This window comes from Callorhinus ursinus, unplaced genomic scaffold, assembly GCF_003265705.2.
Source record: "Callorhinus ursinus isolate GAN/ISIS: 27379988/994484 unplaced genomic scaffold, GSC_fseal_2.0 scaffold18, whole genome shotgun sequence".
NCBI lineage: Eukaryota > Metazoa > Chordata > Mammalia > Carnivora > Otariidae > Callorhinus > Callorhinus ursinus.
The window spans coordinates 19,002,859-19,023,420 of record NW_027397080.1 but is presented as its reverse complement, the minus strand read 5'-3'; the positions used below and the strand labels follow the sequence as shown (position 1 = coordinate 19,023,420).

Sequence of the window (20,562 nt, the reverse complement as noted above, 5' to 3'; positions counted from 1 at the left end):
GGGGACTGAGGCCCCAGGTCGACAGCTTCTACATGGCAACATTCGGTAGAGACCGAAAGCATCTAGCTCCCGAGTTCAGGTACGTTCTACTGCCCCAAGCTGCCCAAAGGGGGACAGAAGAAGCAGTTCCACGTTTTCAAGACTGGTCACTCTTTGAATTCCTGGGCATTGTCCTGAGGCTGAGCATTCATGGACCTTCCTCCGGGACAGCCTGACTCTGACCTTCCCTACTTGCCTTCCAGTTTCAGGTCTGTGCGACTGCTGAAGAATGACCCGGTCAACTTCCAGAAGTTCCCCTACACGAGTGAGGACGAGGCCTGGAAGACCTACCTGGAAAACCCGTTGACGGCTGCCACAAAGGCCATGATGAGGGTCAATGGGGACGATGACAGTGTTGCAGCCCTGAGCTTCCTCTACGACTACTACATGGTACGTCTGCCCCCGCTGGGCCCGTACCCCTCTGACTGAATGCACGCCTTCGCTCTCAGGCCTCACGGCCCCACGGCCCCACGGCCCAGCCCCGGCCCCACACCGTGCTTTTTCTCTCTTCTGGGTCTTCACGCACGCCAGTCCGTCTCCCCTTTCCCCCGGCTAAACCCTCCTCTCAGCTCTGGCTCTCATTCCTTCACTGAGAAAGGGGAAGGCTTTCTTGGGTTTCCCGTTCCGTGCCTCCGGGTACCCTCAGCAGCTACCATCATTCTCCCCAACTCTTTAGAGACTGGGCCAGCAACTCTTTAGAACCTTGCTGGCCATGCGTCTGTTTCTTCACTCCCCCAGGACTGAGCTCTTGGAGGACGGGAACCGCGCAGTGATCATTACTCAGTCCTCAGCACGCCATAACTGCTTGCCACACACTCAGCACCCGGTGCATATTGATGGGATGGATCAAGGTCTTGGCCACACCCCCCCCCCACAATAGCACCCCCAGCCTACCATCTTCTTTCTGCCCCTGTTCCTTAGGTCATCCCAGCCACCCTGTCCTCCCCACTCCCCTACCCAGCCCCACCGCCTAGAACGTGCCTTCTGCTCTTGAATCCTTTCCTTTTCTTCCCAAGGCCACTTTCACTTGCCATATCACCTGCCCCTGTCCGGAGCGTCTGACTACCCTTCCTACCCTCGCGCCCATTCTGTGTAATGTAACACCTCCTGACAAGCGGTCCTTATGATTCTCTAATTGTTTCCAGGGCCTTGGCCTTGACTCTGGGAGACTGTCAGCACCTGAGAACAGGAAGGAGGCCCTCTCCTGTCTGACCAGTGGGCAATCACAGATACCTAACCCACAGAGCCCCCCCTTCCCGTGCCTGTGCCAGACATTGCTCATGGATTCCAGCCTGCCTTCTCACCAGGGGTGCAGGAAGCTGAAGAATCTTTCTCAAGCCCGTACTCCAGGCAGCCCCTACCCATCCGTCTGAATTGTCACATGATAGCAAACTTTCTCGTTCTCCCTGGGCTGGGTGATTGCTCCAAGAAGAATTTCGCAGATTTGAGAATGGGAAACATAAACAGCCAATTATTGAGATAACTGGCTTTGAACGTGAAGATTTAAAGCCACTTTGTAAATAAGCCCTCAAATTTCCTGACCCAAGAAATACTTTATCTACCTTACCCCAGCGGGGGATGGCACACTCTCTGTGTAAACTCGCAGGCCAAGGATAGGAAGTGTGGTCTCAGATATGAGAAGGCCCCAAATTTTCTTTCCGGCTTTGGTCCTCACCATGGAGTAGTGTGGTTACGCTACCTTACTTCCTCCCCAGCAGACCCATAGCATGCTGATAGTGTTTGGCCCAGGCCATGGGAAAGAAATTTGTATTGACTGCCTCAGGCTGGAGATGTGGTGAGAGCCAGAATGCTAGGCCTGGATTTAACCCCCAGGCTGGGATTTACAGTTTGAGGTTGGACCGTAATGTAAAATCCAGTACCATCTTCCCAGGCCAAGGGCCATTCCCAGGGCCGGAATGGTGGGAACAGGTTCTGGAGTTTTAGTGAAAACACTTGCCCCACCTCCCCATTTCAGAGCCCTCTGGGTTCAGAACAGCCCCAAGGACAGGGTCTCATGATGTGCGGGGCGGGGGATGGAGTTGGGAGTTTGAGACCTGATCTGGCCACAAACTGGCAGTGTGGTTTTGGGCAATATACTTCTAAAAGTAACAGCGTATGGTTTCTCACTGAGCGCCAGGCTCTGTGCCTGGCACCTTCCTGCATGCTCTCCCATGGGGTGTGAGTACGAGCCCAGGCATTGGAGTCCCTAGGCTGGGTTGGGAAAACCTGGTTCTGGCTTTATTAGCCAGAGGTCGAAATGACCTGGATGCTCTAAGATACAACAACATTATAATTATGAGAAGTCACATTTAGGTAGCGTTCTCCATGTGCCAGGTGCTGGTCTAAGCACTCACAACAGTCTCTGGAGTGGGTGTTGCTATTATTATCCTTGCACAGAGGCGGACAATGAGGTGCAAAGAGGTTAAGGGACTTGCCCCCCCCCCCAGGGCACACAGCCAGTATGTGGCACATCTGGGGACTGAACCCAGGAAATCTGGATCCAGAGCCCACGCTCCTAACCACTGAGACCACAGAGCCGCTCCGGGCCTCCGCTTCCTCATCCATATAATGGAGATGATTTTAGTAGCTATCACAGAGTGGTGCAGGGGTTAAAGTAGGGATCACATAGAAGGTCACTAGTACAGGGCCTAGTGCACAAGAAATACTAGACTAAAAAACAGCAAGGAAGGGGCGCCTCGTTGGCGCAGTCGATAGAAAATGCAACTCTTGGGCGCCTGGGTGGCTCAGTCGTGAAGCATCTGCCTTCGGCTCAGGTCATGGTCCCGGGGTCCTGGGATCGAGCCCCGCATCGGGCCCCCTCCTCGGCGGGAAGCCTGCTTCTCCCTCTCCCACTCCCGCTGCTTGTGTTCCTGCTCTCGCTGTCCCTCTCTCTGTCCAATAAATAAATAAAATCTTTAAAAAAAAAAAAAAAAGAAAGAAAATGCAACTCTTGATCTTGGGGTTGTGTGTTTGAGCCCCATGCTGGGTGTAGAGATTACTGACAAATAAAATCTTAAAAATAAAAACCAGCAAGGGGCACCTGGGTGTCTCAGGCGGTTAAACATCCGACTCTTGATTTTAGCTCAGGTCATGACCTCAGGGTCGTGGGATCCAGCCCCATGTTGTGCTCCTCACTCAGCGGGAAGTCGGCTAGAGGTTTTCTCTCTCCCTCTCCTGCCTCTCCGCAACCCCCTCTAATAAATAAATCTGAAAAAAAATAAATAAATAAAAACCAGCAAGCATTATTTTTACTAGTAAATCTTCAAATACTCTTGCAGTAGGTATCATAATCCCCCACTTGCCTGAGTCTCAGAAAGGTGAAGTCATTTATTCAGAGTCACACAGCACTTTTAAGTGGTAAAGTTAGAACTTACGCCAGATCTGCCTGACTTCGAGTTCCAGGATGCCTAACAGCTAATCTTGGGGTACTTCTTCTCACTCTCTAACTTGGGACTCAGACTAAATGCTGGCCAGCCGACTCCAAGGACTGGCAGGTTTCCCCCCAGTGACCAAGGTGGTTCCTCTGTCTGGCCAAGTCCGCCCGAGGGGGTTGATCTTGCCATAAATGCATAAATCCTTCTTTCCTCTCCACTCAGGGCCCCAAGGAGAAGCGGATCCTGTGCTCCAGCACTGGGGGCCGGAATGACCAAGGAAAGAGGTGAGGCTTGCTCAGCCACCATCTCGGCCCCTTTCCTCATGCTCCCCTCCAGCTCTGGGCTCTTAACCATCGGGCACAGAAGGCTCAGTGCCTAGGGCCCACAGGACTCTCAGGGGCCCAAGGAAGTGAGAATTTACTTTAAAATCAGAAGAAAACAATGAATATAATCCAACCTGGATTATACCTATCTTTACACCAATGCAACTGTAAAAGGTGTATTTTAAAATATTTTTTTTTAAGGTGGGAAGAGTCTGAAGGCAAGAGACTAGGGCCCACCAAGTCATAATGAGGCCAGGCTCCGCTAGAGAGCCTGCAGGCCATGTGGGCTGGAGTTTACTGAAAACAAACTTCAAAGCCATGGTCCAGGAAAAGCCCCGAAGGCAGCTTTTCTGTCCTAGCTCCAAAACCCTCCTCCCTGCAGTCTCACGGGGAAGGGAGACCTGGCCTGGCGGAGGGGGCACCTGGGTTCAGGTGCTTCATTCCTCTGGCTCTCTTGGGCCTCTGCCTGGCATTAGCGCCTCGGGGCGCTGATGTCCCCCTCCTCCTAGAAGGCAGCCCAGGCCATGCTCATGGCCAGATGGGTACTAGAGGGACCCTGCCCTTTCTCTACTCTTCCGCCCCCTCCCCCACACCCCCCACCTACCATGTAGGGCCTCTGCTGGGAAACCTTCTGGGCTCCTCTCTGCTTTCCAGAAAATCCAAGGTGCCAAGGCGGCATTACGGCTCACGCTGCTGGCTCAGGGCCCCTCCATGCTAGGAGCAGTAGGGTTGTGCATGGGACTTTTCTGAAAACTAATTTTTAAACATGTTATTAGCTTTTCTGATTACAAAAGTAATACCCATTTGTTATAAAATAGTCAAACTCTATAAAATATATAAAGTAGAAAGTAAAAGTTTCCTGTAACCCTACTCCCCTGCCCCGCTTAACAGTTTGGAGTATACCTTCCAGACCTTTTTCTCAACATATGTTAACTGTACTGTGTTAACAGTAATATCCACTCCCCTCCCCCCCCCCCCCCCCCCCCCACTGTATAGCTGACGCACTACAGTTGTTTTAATGTGGGGACATTTGACTCTGGGTAAGAAATAAAATGACCTTTCAGTTTTTAAAATGACCAAGTATTGTAAAAGATAAAGCAGATGTTTTTCCCCTCGACCCTGAGCCTGTACTTGGTTCCATTCTTGACACCCTCCTCCCTGCTCATCCCTGTGACAAACTGGCCTGTTACTGTGTCTTGCTTCATGCACGTCAGGAAGAGCTAACATTACATGGGATTAAAGAAGGTCAGTGGGTCAGCGTGATGGTCACAGTCCAGTCCGACTGAGGGTCTCCTCGCCCCTCAGAGAGAAGAGGTGCACTCACTCAGCCCTCCTCTGTCCCCAGGTACTACCATGGCATGGAATATGAGATGGACCTCGCTCCCCTTGAAAGTCCCACGCATCTCATGAAATTCCTGACAGAGAATGTGTCTGGAACCCCAGAGTACCCAGATGTGCTCAAGAAGAATAACCTGATGAGCTTGGAGGGGGCCGTGCCCACTCAGGGCAAGGCAGCTCCCCTCCCCACCGGCCCCAGCAAGCTGGAAGCTGGCTCTGTGGACAGTTACCTGCTGCCCACCAGTGACATGTATGATAACAGCTCCCTCAACTCCTTGTTTGAGAGCATTCATGGGGTGCCACCCACACAGCGCTGGCAGCCCGACAGCACCTTCAAAGATGACCCACAGGAGGTGAGGGCCCACCCCCATACCGCTCACAGCATCCCTGGATATGTGCATGCATGTGCAGAAGGAGAGAAGACAGTGAGGAGGTCAGAGGTTTGGAATCCTTGGGATAAAAAGTCCTAGAGCAGAGGCAGGTCTGCCATGTACTGTTGTCCCAGTTGTGCACTGCATAACCTGTGCAGCTGTATGGGACAGCTCTGGGACGAGGCCCCGGCAGCCTGAATGCGGCCATTTATTCTCTTTGGATTGTGTTTCTCTGCAGTCGCTGCTCTTCCCAGATATCCTGAAAACGTCTCCAGAACCGCCGTGTGCAGAGGACTATCCCAGCCCCAAGAGGTAACTCAGCCCTTCTGGAACCTTGGCCACTTGGACGGTAGGCAGGAGCTACAGACAGAGCCTCACACTGTCCCCAGAGCAGGCATCGTCAGTGAATGAGAAGAGGGGAGTGAAGACACATGAAAGGAGACAGACAGATTTCTACGTTTCTTTCTTGGGCTGTGACAGGGAGCTCAGAGCCCTGTTCAAAAACTGAGGTTCTTTTGCCCTTCATCTCCCCTGGGGCTCTGTCACCCCTCAGGGGTCTCTCTGGTTTCCATTATTTGTTATTCAGCAGGATTGTGGCTCAATGAAACCATAAATAGAAACTCCAAAAATGAGGAAACTGAGGCCCAGGGGTAGAATGATTTCCCAAAGTCCCACAGTAAATCCCCAGCACATCCTCAGCCTCCTGTCACACTGCCCTCTGGGGTACTCCTGCCTGCGAGCTCAGCCTCGCTGTCCTCCCCCTCTCCTCCCCGCAGTGACTTTGAGTACACCCTGGGCTCCCCCAAAGCCATCCACATCAAGTCGGGGGAGTCGCCGATGGCCTACCTCAACAAGGGCCAGTTCTACCCCATCACCCTGCGGACCCCGGCAGGCGGCAAAGGCCTTGCCTTGTCCTCCAACAAAGTCAAGGTACGTTGCCCCTGGAGCAGCTCGGGAAGGGGCTAGGATGGTTGGGCCAGCCCGGCCTGACAGGGACCCTAGGGAGCCGGTGCCACTGCCACGGAGTGGAGGGACATGCAGGCAGAAGGGCAGGGGCGCTGGACCAGGGCTCTGGGAAGGGATCGGGACTGCCTGGGCCTTTCCCGAGGCTGGGGATCACGGCGGCCACTGTGCTTGCAGAGCGTGGTGATGGTTGTCTTTGACAACGAGAAGGTGCCCGTGGAACAGCTGCGTTTCTGGAAGCATTGGCATTCCCGGCAACCCACTGCCAAGCAGCGCGTCATCGACGTGGGTGAGAGCCCCCCTAGGACCCCCTCCCTGCCTCTTGGTCTCTCCCTGTCTCTGTCTCTGTCTCTGTCTCTCTCTCTCTCTCTCTCACACACACACACACACACACACACGCACGCACACGCACACACACACACACACACACACACATACACACACACACCCCAATCGGGTCTTTCTTGCCCTGCCCCTTTCCCCAGCCCCCTGTGATCTCGGTGGGACTTAGTTCTCACCCCAGCCTCCTGCCTGGCCCCTGTCTCCAGGTCCTGCACTGTGGGGTTTACAGGGATTTGCATCTGTGGGCTGGAAGCAGGGGCCTCTTTTCTGTGTTGCTTTGGGGTAAACAGTGCCCTAGAGACCCCAGCAGTGTCCGATAAATAGACCCCTGGGATGCTGGCCTGCATGTCCCGTGGGGGGCTTAGCCCATTGAGACACAAATACCTAAGAGAACAGAGCAGACTGCAGTGTGATTTGGAAGGTTGGAAGGACAGTGCAGGGCAGTTCTGCTTTGGGAGCTGGGACTCTGCGGCTCTGTCAGCAGGGAGAGGGCCTGGGGAAGGGACACAGGGTGCCACCTTATCCCTGTCCTGGGCCCCAGGATGTGTGGGAGGCACCGCCCATCCTCGCGCCTCCAGGTTCTGACTCCATCACTCTTTTCTTGACTGTGTGACCTGTGTCACTTCCCCTTTCTGGACCTCAGTTTCTTCAACTGTCAAATGGAATAAGGCCAGCTACCCTGCCTGCCTCCAGTGCTGTTTCTTCTGCCTTGGCGTCGCATGCCCTGGAGAACATGATATCACTAGGGACAATCCCATGACATGTCTGAGAGGCCACATAGCAAGTGGGTAGGAGCCTGTGTCCAGGGGCCAAAGCTGAGCTCCAGGCCTTGCTGTGCCTTTTTTTTTTTTTTTTTTTAAGCTGTGGCACCCTGGCCAAGTGACCAGACGTCTCTGAGCTTCATTTTCTTTCCATGTGTAAACTGAGTGTTCATAGCATCATTGTGAGGATTAACTGAGGGCTCGCCATACTGACGTGTTCAGTAAGTGGTGGCCGTCCCACGGTTCACTCGGCCTGAGGGGTCCCGGAGCTACTACACTTCCTGGTGCTCTAACCACCACTGACACTGCTCTTACTCCTTCTACTACTACCGTATCTGGGAGACCCCCCAAGTCCCAATCCCACTGCAAACTCCAACCTCCACCCAAAAGGGATGAGGGCCCTGGCCTTGCCGGCCAACTTAGGGATTCTCTGTGGGGTTTGGGCACACCTGCTTCCCAGGCTGGACCTCAGTTTTCCCATCTGTAACCCAGGGCACAACCATCAGTTCCCCCGCCACATTGAAGCCTGGTTCTTGGGGGAGAGGGTACAAATCCCTGCCGGGAATTAGGCCCGGCTCCTAACCGCCCCCTCCCCAGCATGTCCCCAGATCCCTTTCCTCCTGACTCACCCCTTCTGGTCTCCTGTGGTTCCAGCTGACTGCAAAGAAAACTTCAACACCGTGCAGCACATCGAGGAGGTGGCCTACAACGCCCTGTCCTTCGTGTGGAATGTCAACGAGGAGGCCAAGGTCAGTGCATGGCTGTGACGGGGCTGGGTCCCTCGGAAGTCCCCAGGTGGGGATCTAGGATTGTGGCAGCTGCTTTGACGAGCCTGCCCGTGGAAGAGGCAGGATACAGAGCGGAGGAGAAGCACAGCCTTTCGGAAAGACTAGGCCTACATCCCAGCCCTGTGACCGTGGCTGCAAAATTGGGGTACAATGATAGCACCGACTGAGGGGTTCACATGAGGATCACATGCACTAAGTAAAGGGTAGAGCCCAGCCTGGCTCAGCAGTGGGCGCTGTTGTTATCAATCCCATCCACCCATTCACCAGATGGGAAAACCGAGGTCACACAGCCAGCCACCGATGCACCAGGTTTGCCGACTTGCAGGCCAGTCAGGGTTGCAGGAGGAATGCTTTGGAGTCCACAAGGGAGGCCGCAACCCCAGTTACATCACTTCCTGGGTCCAGTAGAAGGGAACAGTAGTCTGCCTCCTGGGGTTGTAGTGAAGATCCCCTGGAATCATGCATGTCTCAGAGCCGGGCACAGGGCCAGACCCTTGGGAGAGGCCTGAAAGTGGAGCCTCTGGTGATTTTTTTCATCCCAGCCACTTAGTGCCCAAGGCCAGTTTGCTGTGAGCTTCTCGGCCTCTCTGTGCCTTGGTTTTCTGTTTGGAGAGCCGGCATTGTGGAAAGGGCACTGGTCTGAGAGCCGGGGGCTGGGTGACCTTGGGCCTGTCCTTTGCCTCCTTGCGCCAGGCCTACCCTCTCAGACCAGGGTTGGGTCCAGCGCATGGCAAGGGCATTTCTGGCCTGGACAGGCTGGGGAGCTTGCCTTATGGGGCGGTCCAGGCTGCCTGGAGAAAATAGAGCTGAAGGGGCTCTGAAAACTCAAAGGGAGACACAAAAGCGAGGGATTATTATTATTCAAACAGATGCCAGGGGCTGGAGGAGGAGCTGGGGCCTCTGGTGCAGGGAGGCGGGGGAAAGAGTTTCATAGGAAGGGAGAAGTGGGTTTCGGCTAGGATTTTCTCACAGCCCCTTAAGCCCCCCGGGCGGGCGTGGGTCTTTCTCATGCAGCTGGGTGGGAGCTGCATTTGGGCTGAGTTGGCTGAGGGGGAGGTATGTCTGGCATGCGCCCAGGGGCCTGGCCCCCACAGCCAAGGAGGGAAGGGGGTCTGCTCAGGCACCGCACCCCACCCCTACCTGTGCAAGTCAGGATCATTTCCGAGGGAAATGTCCCAAAGAACAGTGGCCAGTCTGGAGTGGGGTCTGGCCCTGGCACCCCATGGAGGAGTCAATCAGGTAGACAATCACCAGGTGAGCCTGCCAGGGAGTCCCAGCTGAGACTCACCCCAGACTGCCATCGGCTGGGCCTAGGCTTTGGGTTGAGACTCCAGCGGTCCCACTCACCACAATAGGTCACTACATGCCCAGCCCAGTAGGTGCTCCATGCGCCCTCACAGCCACGTGAGGTAGGTTTAATTATCCCCATTTTGCAGATAAGGAAACTGAGGCTCTGTGAGGTTAGAGCACTTGTCTCAAGCCACGTGGCCAGTGAGTGGCAGAGGCCAGCTTCCCAACCGAAGTCCAGGTGGCTGCACGTCTGGGCTCATTCTGCTGGAATGTGGAAACATCAGCAGGTCACCCCTCTGCTCAGAGCCTGTGCTTCCTTGGCTGTAAAATGGGGGTTGACAGGTCCAGTGATGGCTGGAGCTGGTGGTCAAGGGTGCAGAGGGGCAGGGTCTCACCCGGGGCCGGCAGGAAGGTGGTCTTCCGGGGCTGGGGGGAATGGGCTATGGCCCTTCCATACCTCCTCACTCTGGCTGGCAGAAAAATGAGGCTCTGGACTCTAACGAAAGCCCACGAAGGACCCCTAACCTCCCTCCCAGGGCCTTGATCCTTTGGGCTGCCCTTGGCAGTCTGGTGGGAGCTGCCTCACCCGCTGCTGAAGAGCCTGGGCTCCAGCCTGGGCCCCCCCCACACACACACACCCTGTGTCACCTGGGGATGGCCGGCGCGCCGCCCTGAGCACCAGGTTGGCCGTCCGTAAAAGAGGTGGCGATGGGCGCCTGCCAGGGGTGCCGCTCCCCAGGGGCACAGTAGGCTCAGTGAGCAGGGTGCTTGTGGGACAGCAGGGCTGGCGCCCAGGGCAGGCTGTTTCTCCAGCTCCCCTGTCTGTCCCCAGGTCTTCATCGGTGTCAACTGCCTCAGCACAGACTTCTCCTCGCAGAAGGGGGTGAAGGGCGTCCCCCTAAACCTGCAGATCGATACCTATGACTGCGGCTCAGGTGCCGAGCGCCTGGTGCACCGAGCCGTCTGCCAGATCAAGATCTTTTGTGACAAGGTACCTGGGGTGGGGGGGTGGGCTGGGACGGAGAAGGGCCAGCCCCCCCCGCCCCCCGTGCGCCCTCCCCAGCCACGCGGGGCATGTCTGTCTCCCCCTGCTTCTTGCTCTCCACACGTCTCCCTCCTCCGTGTGCTTGTCATCGTGCGGGTGTCTCGGTCTTGGTCTCTAAGTCTATTTCTCTCCCTCTCTCTGCACTTCTGTCTCCCCTCTCTGTCGCTTTCTGAAGATCTCTTTCTAGATCTCTCTGAAGATCTCTCCATGTCTCTTTCTGTGTCTTGTCTCTCTCATGTTTCTCTTTCTTCTTCTTGTCCCTGACTCCACTTCCCTCTTCTGTTTCTCTGTCTGTTCTTCTCTCTCCACGTCTGTCTGTCTCTCATGGCCTGGCCTGACCTCAGACGGGGCTGGGCTGGGCTGGGCCCAGCAGGCTGGGCGCTGCTACTTTCCCATTTCCTGGTTTCACTCTGGGAAGAAAGCAGCTCTAGAAGGCTGGCAGCCCTGGAAGGCTGGCCCATAGTTAAGATGCAAGGCAGCCAGCCCCTCCCAAGGCCCTTGGTGAACTCCTTTCCCCTCTTCCCCGCAGGGAGCAGAAAGGAAAATGCGGGATGATGAGCGGAAGCAGTTCCGGAGGAAGGTCAAGTGCCCCGACTCCAGCAGCAGTGGTCAGTGGGGATGGGCCAGGGGCTGGGCTGGCCTGGGGCGAAGGGGAGAAGGAGACTGGAGGGCAGAGACTGGGGGTGTGAACGGAGGGGTCCCAGATGCAGTGCCTTCCTTTTCCCATCAGGCGTCAAGAGCTGCCTGCTGTCCAGCTTCAGGGGCAATGAGACCACGTACCTGCGGCCGGAGGCTGACCTGGAGACCCCGCCGGTGCTGTTCATCCCCAACGTGCATTTCTCCGGCCTGCAGCGTCCTGGAGGGGTGAGGGTCTCGGCCAGAGAGGGTCCCGGCCCCTGGGTGGGGCCTGATGGGCGCAGACCGGCGGGGAACACCCTGCCACTTGGCCACTACAGGCCAGTTTAGACGTGTGTAGGTCCGATATTTTTTACATCAAAATGAAAATGCTTTTATTGAATCCCACGGGATTAAAAAATGTACGCATGTTCATACAACATTAGTGACCTTTTCTACTGAAGAGAAGAAGGTCAATGAAGAAACGGACCTTATAACCGTGGAAACGTTCATGATTGGGGCACGCATGGAAGTTTCTGATTTCTGAGCCCCAGATTAGATGGTGGCCGAGTCCAAGCTGGATCACGGTGATCATGGCAATGCTGTGACTCAAGATCTCAGCTCGCTTAAGAGGACCTAATCTGAGCGGAATGGGCTAGAAAGGCATTGCAACTGCATCTCCCCTCCCCCCAACCCAAAGATTGAGCCCCCTCCCCCCAGAAAGCCTCCAGCAGTGGAGGGCCCCTCTCATCTTCTTCATGTGATGGAAAATGTCTTTCCTCTTCATTGCAGGCCGTGCCCTCGGCGGGTCAGAGCAGCTCCAACAGGTACGGAGAGAAGCAGCTAGGGGCCTCCTCACCCCCTCCGCCTGGCCCCCTACCGCTTGTGCTGCCCCCCAAGCCAGGGCCTGGGCGCCAAGGAGACAGCCTGGAGACTCTGCCCCCAGCCCCCAAGCTAGGTTTACACTGCTTTCTCACTGAAACTGCCCACGTTTTTATGGGTTTGTTTTATGTGAAAAGTTGGCGAATCTCTGGCGAGACACATGCTTGTAAAAAGGGAAAGAAGAAGCCTCTGAGATGGTAGCGCAGATTTGGACAGCAGGGGGGGGACGCTGTGCCGCAGGACTGACCCAGGGGTCCACCCGCCCCCCCCCCAGACTCCAGGAGGCGAAGGAGGGGCCCGGCGCCTTGGCCCCTCCTGACGTCCTTCCCTCTTGGCCTAGAGATCTGCCCGAGTGGGCGCACGGCCTCATGGGCCTGAGGCCAGGACGAGAGGGTGGCGTGTAAAAGGGAAAGCTTGTTTGTTGTTGACCTCGGTGTCCGCCCCACCCCCCGAACAAGGGGTACTTTTCATGAGGGGCTTCCATACCAAATTTGGTCACTTATCCCCTCAGCACAGCCCCAGCAGGTCGGGCAAGCAGGGGTTATTGTTCTACTCGACCGATGAGGAAGCAGAAGCTCAGAGAAGTGCAGTAACTTGGCCAAGCTCACACAGCGCTTGCGTAGCATGCGCAGGCTGGAACCTAAGTCTGCCTTACTCCCAATCCCACAGCCCTGCCCCCTCTCCCTGCCTCCTGGCCAAGTGGATTCTTTCAAAAAAGAATCCTATTGATGGTAAAAACAGTCGGCATTCACCGAGGCCCTGCTGCGCACCACACACGGTTCAAGAGGCTGTTTGCGTGATCTCCTGCGGCCTCACAACTTTATGAAGTCTTGTCGTCATTGTTTTGTCACTCCATTGGATAGATGGGGACCCTGAGGGACTAAGAGACTCCCCCCAAGTCACCCAGCTAGTGAGTGGGATTTGAACCTAGGCAGTCCCAACTCCAGAACCTGTTGCTTTAACCCACCATCCCTCTGCTTTGGGCCTGCCCTCAGGGGATCTTCTGAGCTCTGGGGCCCCTTCCAACTCTGGGATCCCCCTGGGTTCCTCACGAGTCCCTCCCTGTCACCTCTCTCCTGCCCCCCACCAGGCTGCCTCTGAAGCGCACCTGCTCACCCTTCGTGGAGGAGTTTGAGCCTCTGCCCTCCAAAAAGGCCAAGGAAGATGATCTTCAGAGAGGTACCTTGACTCCCGGCCCATCTGTTCTCTGAGCCCACCGTAGAGCCCCCAGCTCCCCATGAGGCCTGCCCCAAAGCCTCAAACAACCACCATGGCCCAGGCAGCCAGGGCAGCATCGGTCCCAGCAGAGAGGGCACAAGGGGCAGCCTTACTCCTCAGAGCTGGAGTTGGGCCAAAACTTGAGGGTGGGGTGGGGGTCAGGGGAGCACCCAGAGTGCTTGGAGAGAGGTCCATGGAGCTGGAGGGCTTCTGCTTCCTCTGGCCTTGTTGGACATGGGCATCCTGCGGCAGCTGGAAAAGGCAGCAGGCTTGTTATATTGGGCAAGCCCCCTGCCTTCTCTGCTGGGGGTGGGAGCAGAGTTGGGTTTCCATACCTGGCCTTCTGGCTTTGACAGCCTGAATCTGTGACTTCCTGGGAGAGGGGGACATGCCCAAACCTCTGGGGGCTGTAGCTGATTATCAAGAAGAAACCAACCAGTAGCTAAGATCAAAAGCTTCCGGCAACCTTCAATTGAGCCTTGTACTGCACTTGGTATTTAAAATGCCATGTCATTAATTCCCCAACAACTCTGTGAAATAGAGGGTGGGGCCCCCTCTATTTCCCATGTGGATAAAGTGAGGCTCAGTGATGGAAAAAATGTCTTCAAGGTCACCTAGCTGGCAGGTAGTAGAGCAGGGATTGGAACTTGCCCAAATCAGCACAGTCTGAGTGGGACCTGCAGAGCTGGGTGGTATTTCCCCATCTGGGTACAGACCCTCAGCAAGGATTTGCCCTTTCTTCAGAAACCAATCTTATGTTAAAAATAATATTTGGGGGGGCGCCTGTGTCGCTCAGTAGGTTAGGCATCTACCTTCTGCTCAGGTCATGATCTCAGGGTCCTGGGATTGAGCCGTGCAATGGACCTCTCTGCTCAGCAGGGAGCCTGCTTCTCCCTCTCCCTTTCCCTCTGTGCCGTCTCTCTCTCAAATAAATAAATAAAATCTTTAAAAAATAATAATAATATTTTTAAAGATTCTCCCATCCCCTGAGGTATTCCCGGGCTGATCTGTCCTCCCCTCACCACTAAACCCCACCCCTTTGCCTCTCAGTTCTGTTGTACGTGCGGAGGGAGACCGAGGAGGTGTTTGATGCTCTCATGTTGAAGACCCCAGACCTGAAGGGGCTGAGGAATGCGGTAAGAGGCTCTGTGACACCCCCACAGCCCTGGCCAGACCCTACTCTGTGTTCCTGTCCCCCATTCCTCACTCCACAGTACTGATTTCCCACAGGAAGGCTCTGAGGATGAATATGCTGGAACCCTGCCTTTCTGATGGTCCACCTGTCCCACCCCACGGTGGGGGGGGGGGCCTATAGGCCTGGCTGGTGGGGGCGTGCCTCTGTGATGTTATCTCCCAGCCAGAACCCTGGCTCCACCCTGGGAGTCACACACACCATAAATCCTCCTTAATCTGATGGCTGCTGTCTGACAGGCCAGAGCTTTTTGTTGGCTTTGCAAACCTGTTTCTGTTTTAATGGGAATGAAACCCAAAAAGGCCAGGCCCCAGAGACACTCTTTTTTCTTTTCCAGGGGGCCTCATTCCTCCAGCTTGTGGCTGGCTGGGGGGCGCTGGCGGGGGGCAGCGAAAGGTGGCGTCTGGGCAAGGAGACCTTCCCCAACCCCCCAAACTGCCAGAGAGCGGGTGAAACAGCTTTGAATGAAACCCACAGCAGCTTTGTGGCTCAGCTAAAAACTGAGCAAACACAAGTCTCCACCAGGGCCAGCTGGGCTTGAAGGTTGAACCACACAGGACAGCCAGAGGGTCCCAAGAGGGCGGGCTGGGGAAGGGAAAATGAACCCGTAGTAACACCAACTACCTTTTACTGAAGACCCACTACGTGCCAGGCATTTTGTCAGCATGCGACGTTTGCTAGCTCACCATATTCTTGTAATACCACCAAAAAGTGGGTACTATTATTATCTGTTCATTTCCATGAGGAAACAGCCTCCCAGAGGTCAGGTGACTTGCCAGAGTGGCTAGAAGTGACAGAGCTGCGGTCCAGCCCAAGCTCTCTCCACTCTGCTGTACCCACCTGGTCCCTTCATGGATCATCCGTCCTGCTTGGCTGGAACCAGCCCCAGAAGCTGGCCTCACAAAAGGCCATTAATGTCACTTAGAATCTTTGAACCAGTTTAGTCCTTTCTTCTAGCGGCCCTATGAGGTAGGCGCATGACCATCTCCGCCACTAGCTTGCCCAGAGTTGGCAGCTGCTGAGTGGGGGGCCCTCGGCACTGGCATGATGTGGGTCTGGCTTTAGGCAGGGGTTGGGGGACCTGGTGGATGCTCCTTGGGATATATTACAGCTACTAAACATGTAGTCTGTCAAGCATTTGTTGTGATGCAGGAAGGCTTATAACATACGATGTGAAGTAAAAGAAGTTCTATAAAGCTATCCATGGGGAATACAAAAAATCTGCACCCATGTCCAAAAGATGGGAAAGAGTGTACCCAGATGTTTATCTCTGGGAAGCAGGATTACGGACCGTTGTAATTTTCTTCTTTGTATTTTTCCACAGTAGGGATGTATGTTACTTTTATAATCAGGAAATAAAGTCATAGTATAAAAGGCTGGAATAGATCCAGTTTGGGCAGCAGACAACAAATCCCCTACTGTTCTCTTCCAGATCTCTGAGAAGTATGGCTTCCCTGAAGAGAACATTTACAAAGTCTACAAGAAATGTAAGCGGGGGTAAGTGCTCAGTACAACTCTCCCTCCCATTCCCCTCCTTGTTGCCCCTTTCCCTCTAAAATGTTCGCTCAGCCTGCTCCCAGTGGGTCGGCTTTGTGGTGAAGACAAGGGCTGTGGAATTGGGCCGAAATTCCCCAGTCAGGCAAGACCACCTGTAGAGACCAGACGTTGACCAGCACCAGGAAGGAAAGGAAGAGCAGACAGATGGAAGGGTCTTTGTAGAGACCACAGGTAGAGGGCCAGTGCAGGCCCAGAGGTCAGACGACCTGGGTCCAAATCCCGAGGCCACGGAATAGCCAAGTCATTTGATTATAATGCTGGTGATCCTGACTACCATTCCCTCGTCCGCCTACCATGTGTCAGATGTGGGGCTACGCAGATCCCACTTAACTCTCACAGCCACACTATGAGGTAGACACCATGACCCACCCTTCACAGATGGGGAAACTGAGGCTCAGAGGTGCTAAGCGGTATTCAGGGCCAGGAGCAGCAAAGGAAAGACACGGAGGTAGAAGGGCCCAGCAGTGTTGCCACCAGTCGAGTCGGGGCCCAAGGAGGGAGCGGCTGGCCAGGAGTCTGGAAAGGGTGTGGTGACTGGGCGTGGTTTTGAGGGAGCCCGCCCCAGATGCTCCTCAGGCCTCCACCTTCAGGTCTGGATGAGGCAGGAGGGAGTGAAGCTTTACTTTCCAGAGGGCCAGGCAGTGTGGCACCTACTCTGGGTTCCTGGGGATTCGTGCTAAACACCACAGTACCCTTTACTACCTGCCCAGGAGAGCCCTTGGCAGCGGGGGGAGATGGAGGGCCATGTGGTGACTGCTTCTCCCCCCACCCCACTCCAGGTTTTAGTCCCCCTGGTCAGAGCCAGCGAGCTGGACCCTCACAGCCCTTGCTAACCAAGTCCCTGCACCAGCCCAGCGTGGGGCCTCCGGGCAGTGAGGAATTGTCGGCATCATTCCTTGCCCAGAGGACCCACTCCCGGCCCCCTGCCCGCAGCTCAGACCCTGTCCTCCTGCTCTGGACAGTGTAACTCCAGCTACACTTACTGGTGGCCCCTGGAAGGTGCTTGGGCATTGCCCCATGGCCACTCTGCGGGCTTTCCTTTTCAGAAGACTTTGCAAAGCCAGGCAGGTTTTGTACCCAGGCTGAGGCCCCATCCAGGCAGGCCCAGGGGTTGGCCTCCAGTCCTCCCTCCTCTCTGGTTCCCACCCAGGTTCCCACAGAAGGGCGGGGGGCGGGGGGGCAGGGGAGGCGTGCAGTCCTGCAGCCCCTGGGAAAGGACCCGTTTGGTTTTGGTTGTATGAGTGTGTAGGGTTTTTGTGTGTTTTTTTCCTTCCAAGTTTCGGTTTCACACTGGGGCTCACACGCTCTCTGGGGTGGAATCCACCTCCTCGCAGAGGGCAGGCTCTGCTTTGCCCAGACAAGCCCAGCCCCACTGCCCCTTCAGTGCTAGTGCCCGTGCCCCCCTCTCGCCCCCCTACTGCGGCCCCCCTGCTGCTGGCCTCCCTGATGGGTCCCACCGCAGGCTGGGCCAAGGGGCTAGGAAATGTGTGTGTGTGTGTGTGTGTGTGTGTGTGTGTGTGTGTGATTTGGGGGCGGGTGTATGCATACGAGGATGCCCCAGCCCCACTGGCAGAACTGCAGATCTTTCCCTTAAACGTTAGCCAGCTATTTAAATCCTAATTTAAAAGCTTCCATGTGTGGAGCACTTTCTGTGTGCCAGGCGCTGGGCTACGTATCTCCCAGGCATCATCTCATTGACCCCTCGAGTTTGGTATGATTTTCTGTATTTCTACAGATGAGGAAACTGACGTTCAGGTAGGCCCAGGGTCACAGTTAGTAACCAGCAGAAGGAATCCCAGCCTGTCTAAAGCCCGTGCATGCACCACTATTTTATCTTGCCTCCTGCTTGTTCCTCTGACTGCTAAGCAGTGTGCAAATAGGGGCTGTGGTCCAGCCCTTTATGTGCCTAGCCCCATAGCCCAGGGCATCACTTAGCGGCCCTTCAGAGGCACCCCACACCCCCAACCACCAAGACCTCAGTCCTAGGTTATCTGAGATGCGTAAATGAGAAGAGTCCGCCAAAAAACCTTTTGAGAGAGGAGAGGCCAAGCTCCTCTGCCACATGTCCCTCATGTCACACTCTCTTCCTCTGAGGAACAGAAAATTCTAATCAGTGGCCTCACTTATTTTCACAGAACCCTCCTGAAAGTCCTGTGGACAAAGGTAGATAACAATCAGCTTTACAAGCACCACTGAGTGCTTGAAAGATGAACAAATACATTGTTTTGCTGGCAGCTGGCCAAGGGTTTCGGGTGGACCGGGACAGAAGACAGCTAGAGGCAGGCCAGTGACGAGAGGCCCACATCCTGGGGCAGCGGTTCCCAGCAAGCCCTGCCTCTAGGGCCCAGTTGTCACTGACCTCTGAGAGGGAGGGGTCTGGGGGCTTGTCTGGGGTGCCTGGGGTGGAGGTGTGCACTCTGGGCCCGCTGGGAGCCCTGCTGGGGCGTGGGTGGGAGGCAGCCTTCAAGTTCATGCAGGCAAGGCACTCGGTGCCTGGCACCTAGAAGCACCCCGGAAATACCACTATCAGAAACCAACACAAACCTGGCCGCTGACCAAGTGCTCACCCCTCTGGCCCAGCCTGCAGCCCCCAGACAGAGATCCCTCTGCGAGATGAAAGAATGGCTGACGGGATCTGAGGAAGTGGGAGCCTGTAATTAGACACTGGCAGTCAGCACCCCAGCCTGGGAGCCTCAGCCCAGCCCTCCTTCCAGAAAGCAGCCGCATCTGGATGCTACTGCACAGATGGCGGGATGCAGGCCAGAGGCTTGGGCTCACTGCTTTGGCAAGGTCTCCATCCTCCGGACCTGGGGGATGGCAGGGATGGCGCTACCGCCTCCTGTGGGGGGGGGGGTCCCTGGAAAAGCAGACAGCTACCTGCCGGGAGCACTACCCTGAGACCCGCAGCCCCCCACTCCTGCCCCACTTGAGATAACCTCGCCCCCATCTGAACTCTCCCCCAGGCTTGGATTTTGCCTTTCTCATATATGCCACTTCCTAACTTATATCTGTAGTGATTTTTGTTTTTCTTTCTTAAAAAATGGTACAGTGGAAAGAGACAAAAGTCTGGATGCAAGTTTCAGCTCTGCCATGTGTTAACTGTGTGACCCTAGGCAAATGACTCTGCTTTTTTGAACCTCAGCTTCCCCATCTACCAACTGGAGTAAAAGGGTTCTGAGGATTCCTTTTCTCAGGCCCTACTAGATTCTAAACTCCTGGAGGGCAGGGTCTAGGATCTCTGTGTGGCCCTTGTTTTTGTTTGGAGCAAGACCCTGCCCATGGTGAGGCCTCAGTCAACGCTAGTGGAGTGGATGGATGAAGACCCCCACCTCCCTTACAAAGGGGAGGCTGATGTGGTTGGGCCCAGGAGGCTTTTCATCAGGAAGGCAGCTGCTAGCGGGGTGCCCTGGGCATACACTGTGGCTTTGATGCTCTGCAGGGGGCCACAGCACGGAGGCCCTGTCCCTCTTGGGTTGGCCCAGGTCCCTGCGTGAAGAGCATGGGGAGAAAGGGCTCTCCTCCCCCTCAAGTCTCTTGCACCACCCATGAGGTTTCAGCTTCATGGGGGTGGAACTGAGAGGGGCCTTATGTGGCACCTGCCTCTGGCTCAGGCAGGCACACCTGAGTGACACATCGCAGCCTCCTCTTGAACCCAAACCACGCTGGTCCACCCACCACACCTCCTGCACTTGAACTCTCACTTCGTGTCCGAGTCCCGTCTGGCCTGGGGAATGAAGGAGCACTGCGTCTTCCCCAGTCAGTCTGGTGCAGTTGGGGCCGTGGTTGGAGGTGTGGCCCGGCCACTTGGGGATTGTGCCTTCCACTGTCAAGTGGGACAATGAGTACCCACCTTTGTTGTTATGACGGTCTGGAGAAAGTTCATGAGGTGTCTGGAATGTTGGGGGCACCCAGTAGGTAGTACTGTCATCCTCACCACCCAGAGGCCCTGAAAACAAGAGGCCTGCCACATTCTAGACACATCTCCTCTTCTCTTCCAGAATCTTGGTCAACATGGACAACAACATCATTCAGCACTACAGCAATCACGTCGCCTTCCTACTGGACATGGGGGAGCTTGATGGCAAGATTCAGATCATCCTCAAGGAGCTGTAAGGCCCAAGCATCCACCCCCCTCGGACCCCTTGGGGTAGGCTCCAGGCAAGGAACCGTCTGGGAAGTGGCCCCACGCCACACACAACCTCTCCTCATGCCTCAGTGCTGTTACTTGAATGCCCTCCCTGAGGGAAGAGGCCCTCACATTGCAAACCCACAAATGCCAAGGTCAGGAAGGGACCTAGGAGGTGTCCTGACCTGAACCCCAACTCGTGCTTGAATCTACGCTGGATTTCCTGCCAGTGCCGGCCCAGCCAGAGACAGCGCCAGTTTGGCTAACGTCCCCACAGCCTGTCTCCTCAGAAGACCGTGCTCTCTCAGTCCATCTCCCGGCTGTTGGCTATTCAGATG

The 20,562-nt window shown here is 55.5% G+C and overlaps 1 protein-coding gene across 1 annotated transcript; it reads left to right on the top strand.

The window, feature by feature from the left end:
• The first annotated feature begins 285 nt into the window (after nucleotides 1-285).
• On the top strand, nucleotides 286-20,313 carry GRHL3 (grainyhead like transcription factor 3). Its single transcript, XM_025857067.2, has 15 exons — nucleotides 286-429; nucleotides 3,636-3,697; nucleotides 5,082-5,427; nucleotides 5,684-5,757; nucleotides 6,222-6,375; nucleotides 6,586-6,697; nucleotides 8,166-8,260; nucleotides 10,422-10,580; nucleotides 11,164-11,242; nucleotides 11,365-11,498; nucleotides 12,042-12,076; nucleotides 13,222-13,310; nucleotides 14,400-14,485; nucleotides 15,974-16,038; nucleotides 20,097-20,313. Exons 1-15 carry the CDS (start codon nucleotides 364-366, stop codon nucleotides 20,209-20,211), a joined length of 1,671 nt encoding a protein of 556 aa, XP_025712852.2. The 5' UTR covers nucleotides 286-363; the 3' UTR covers nucleotides 20,212-20,313.
• Nucleotides 20,314-20,562: the final 249 nt, after the last annotated feature.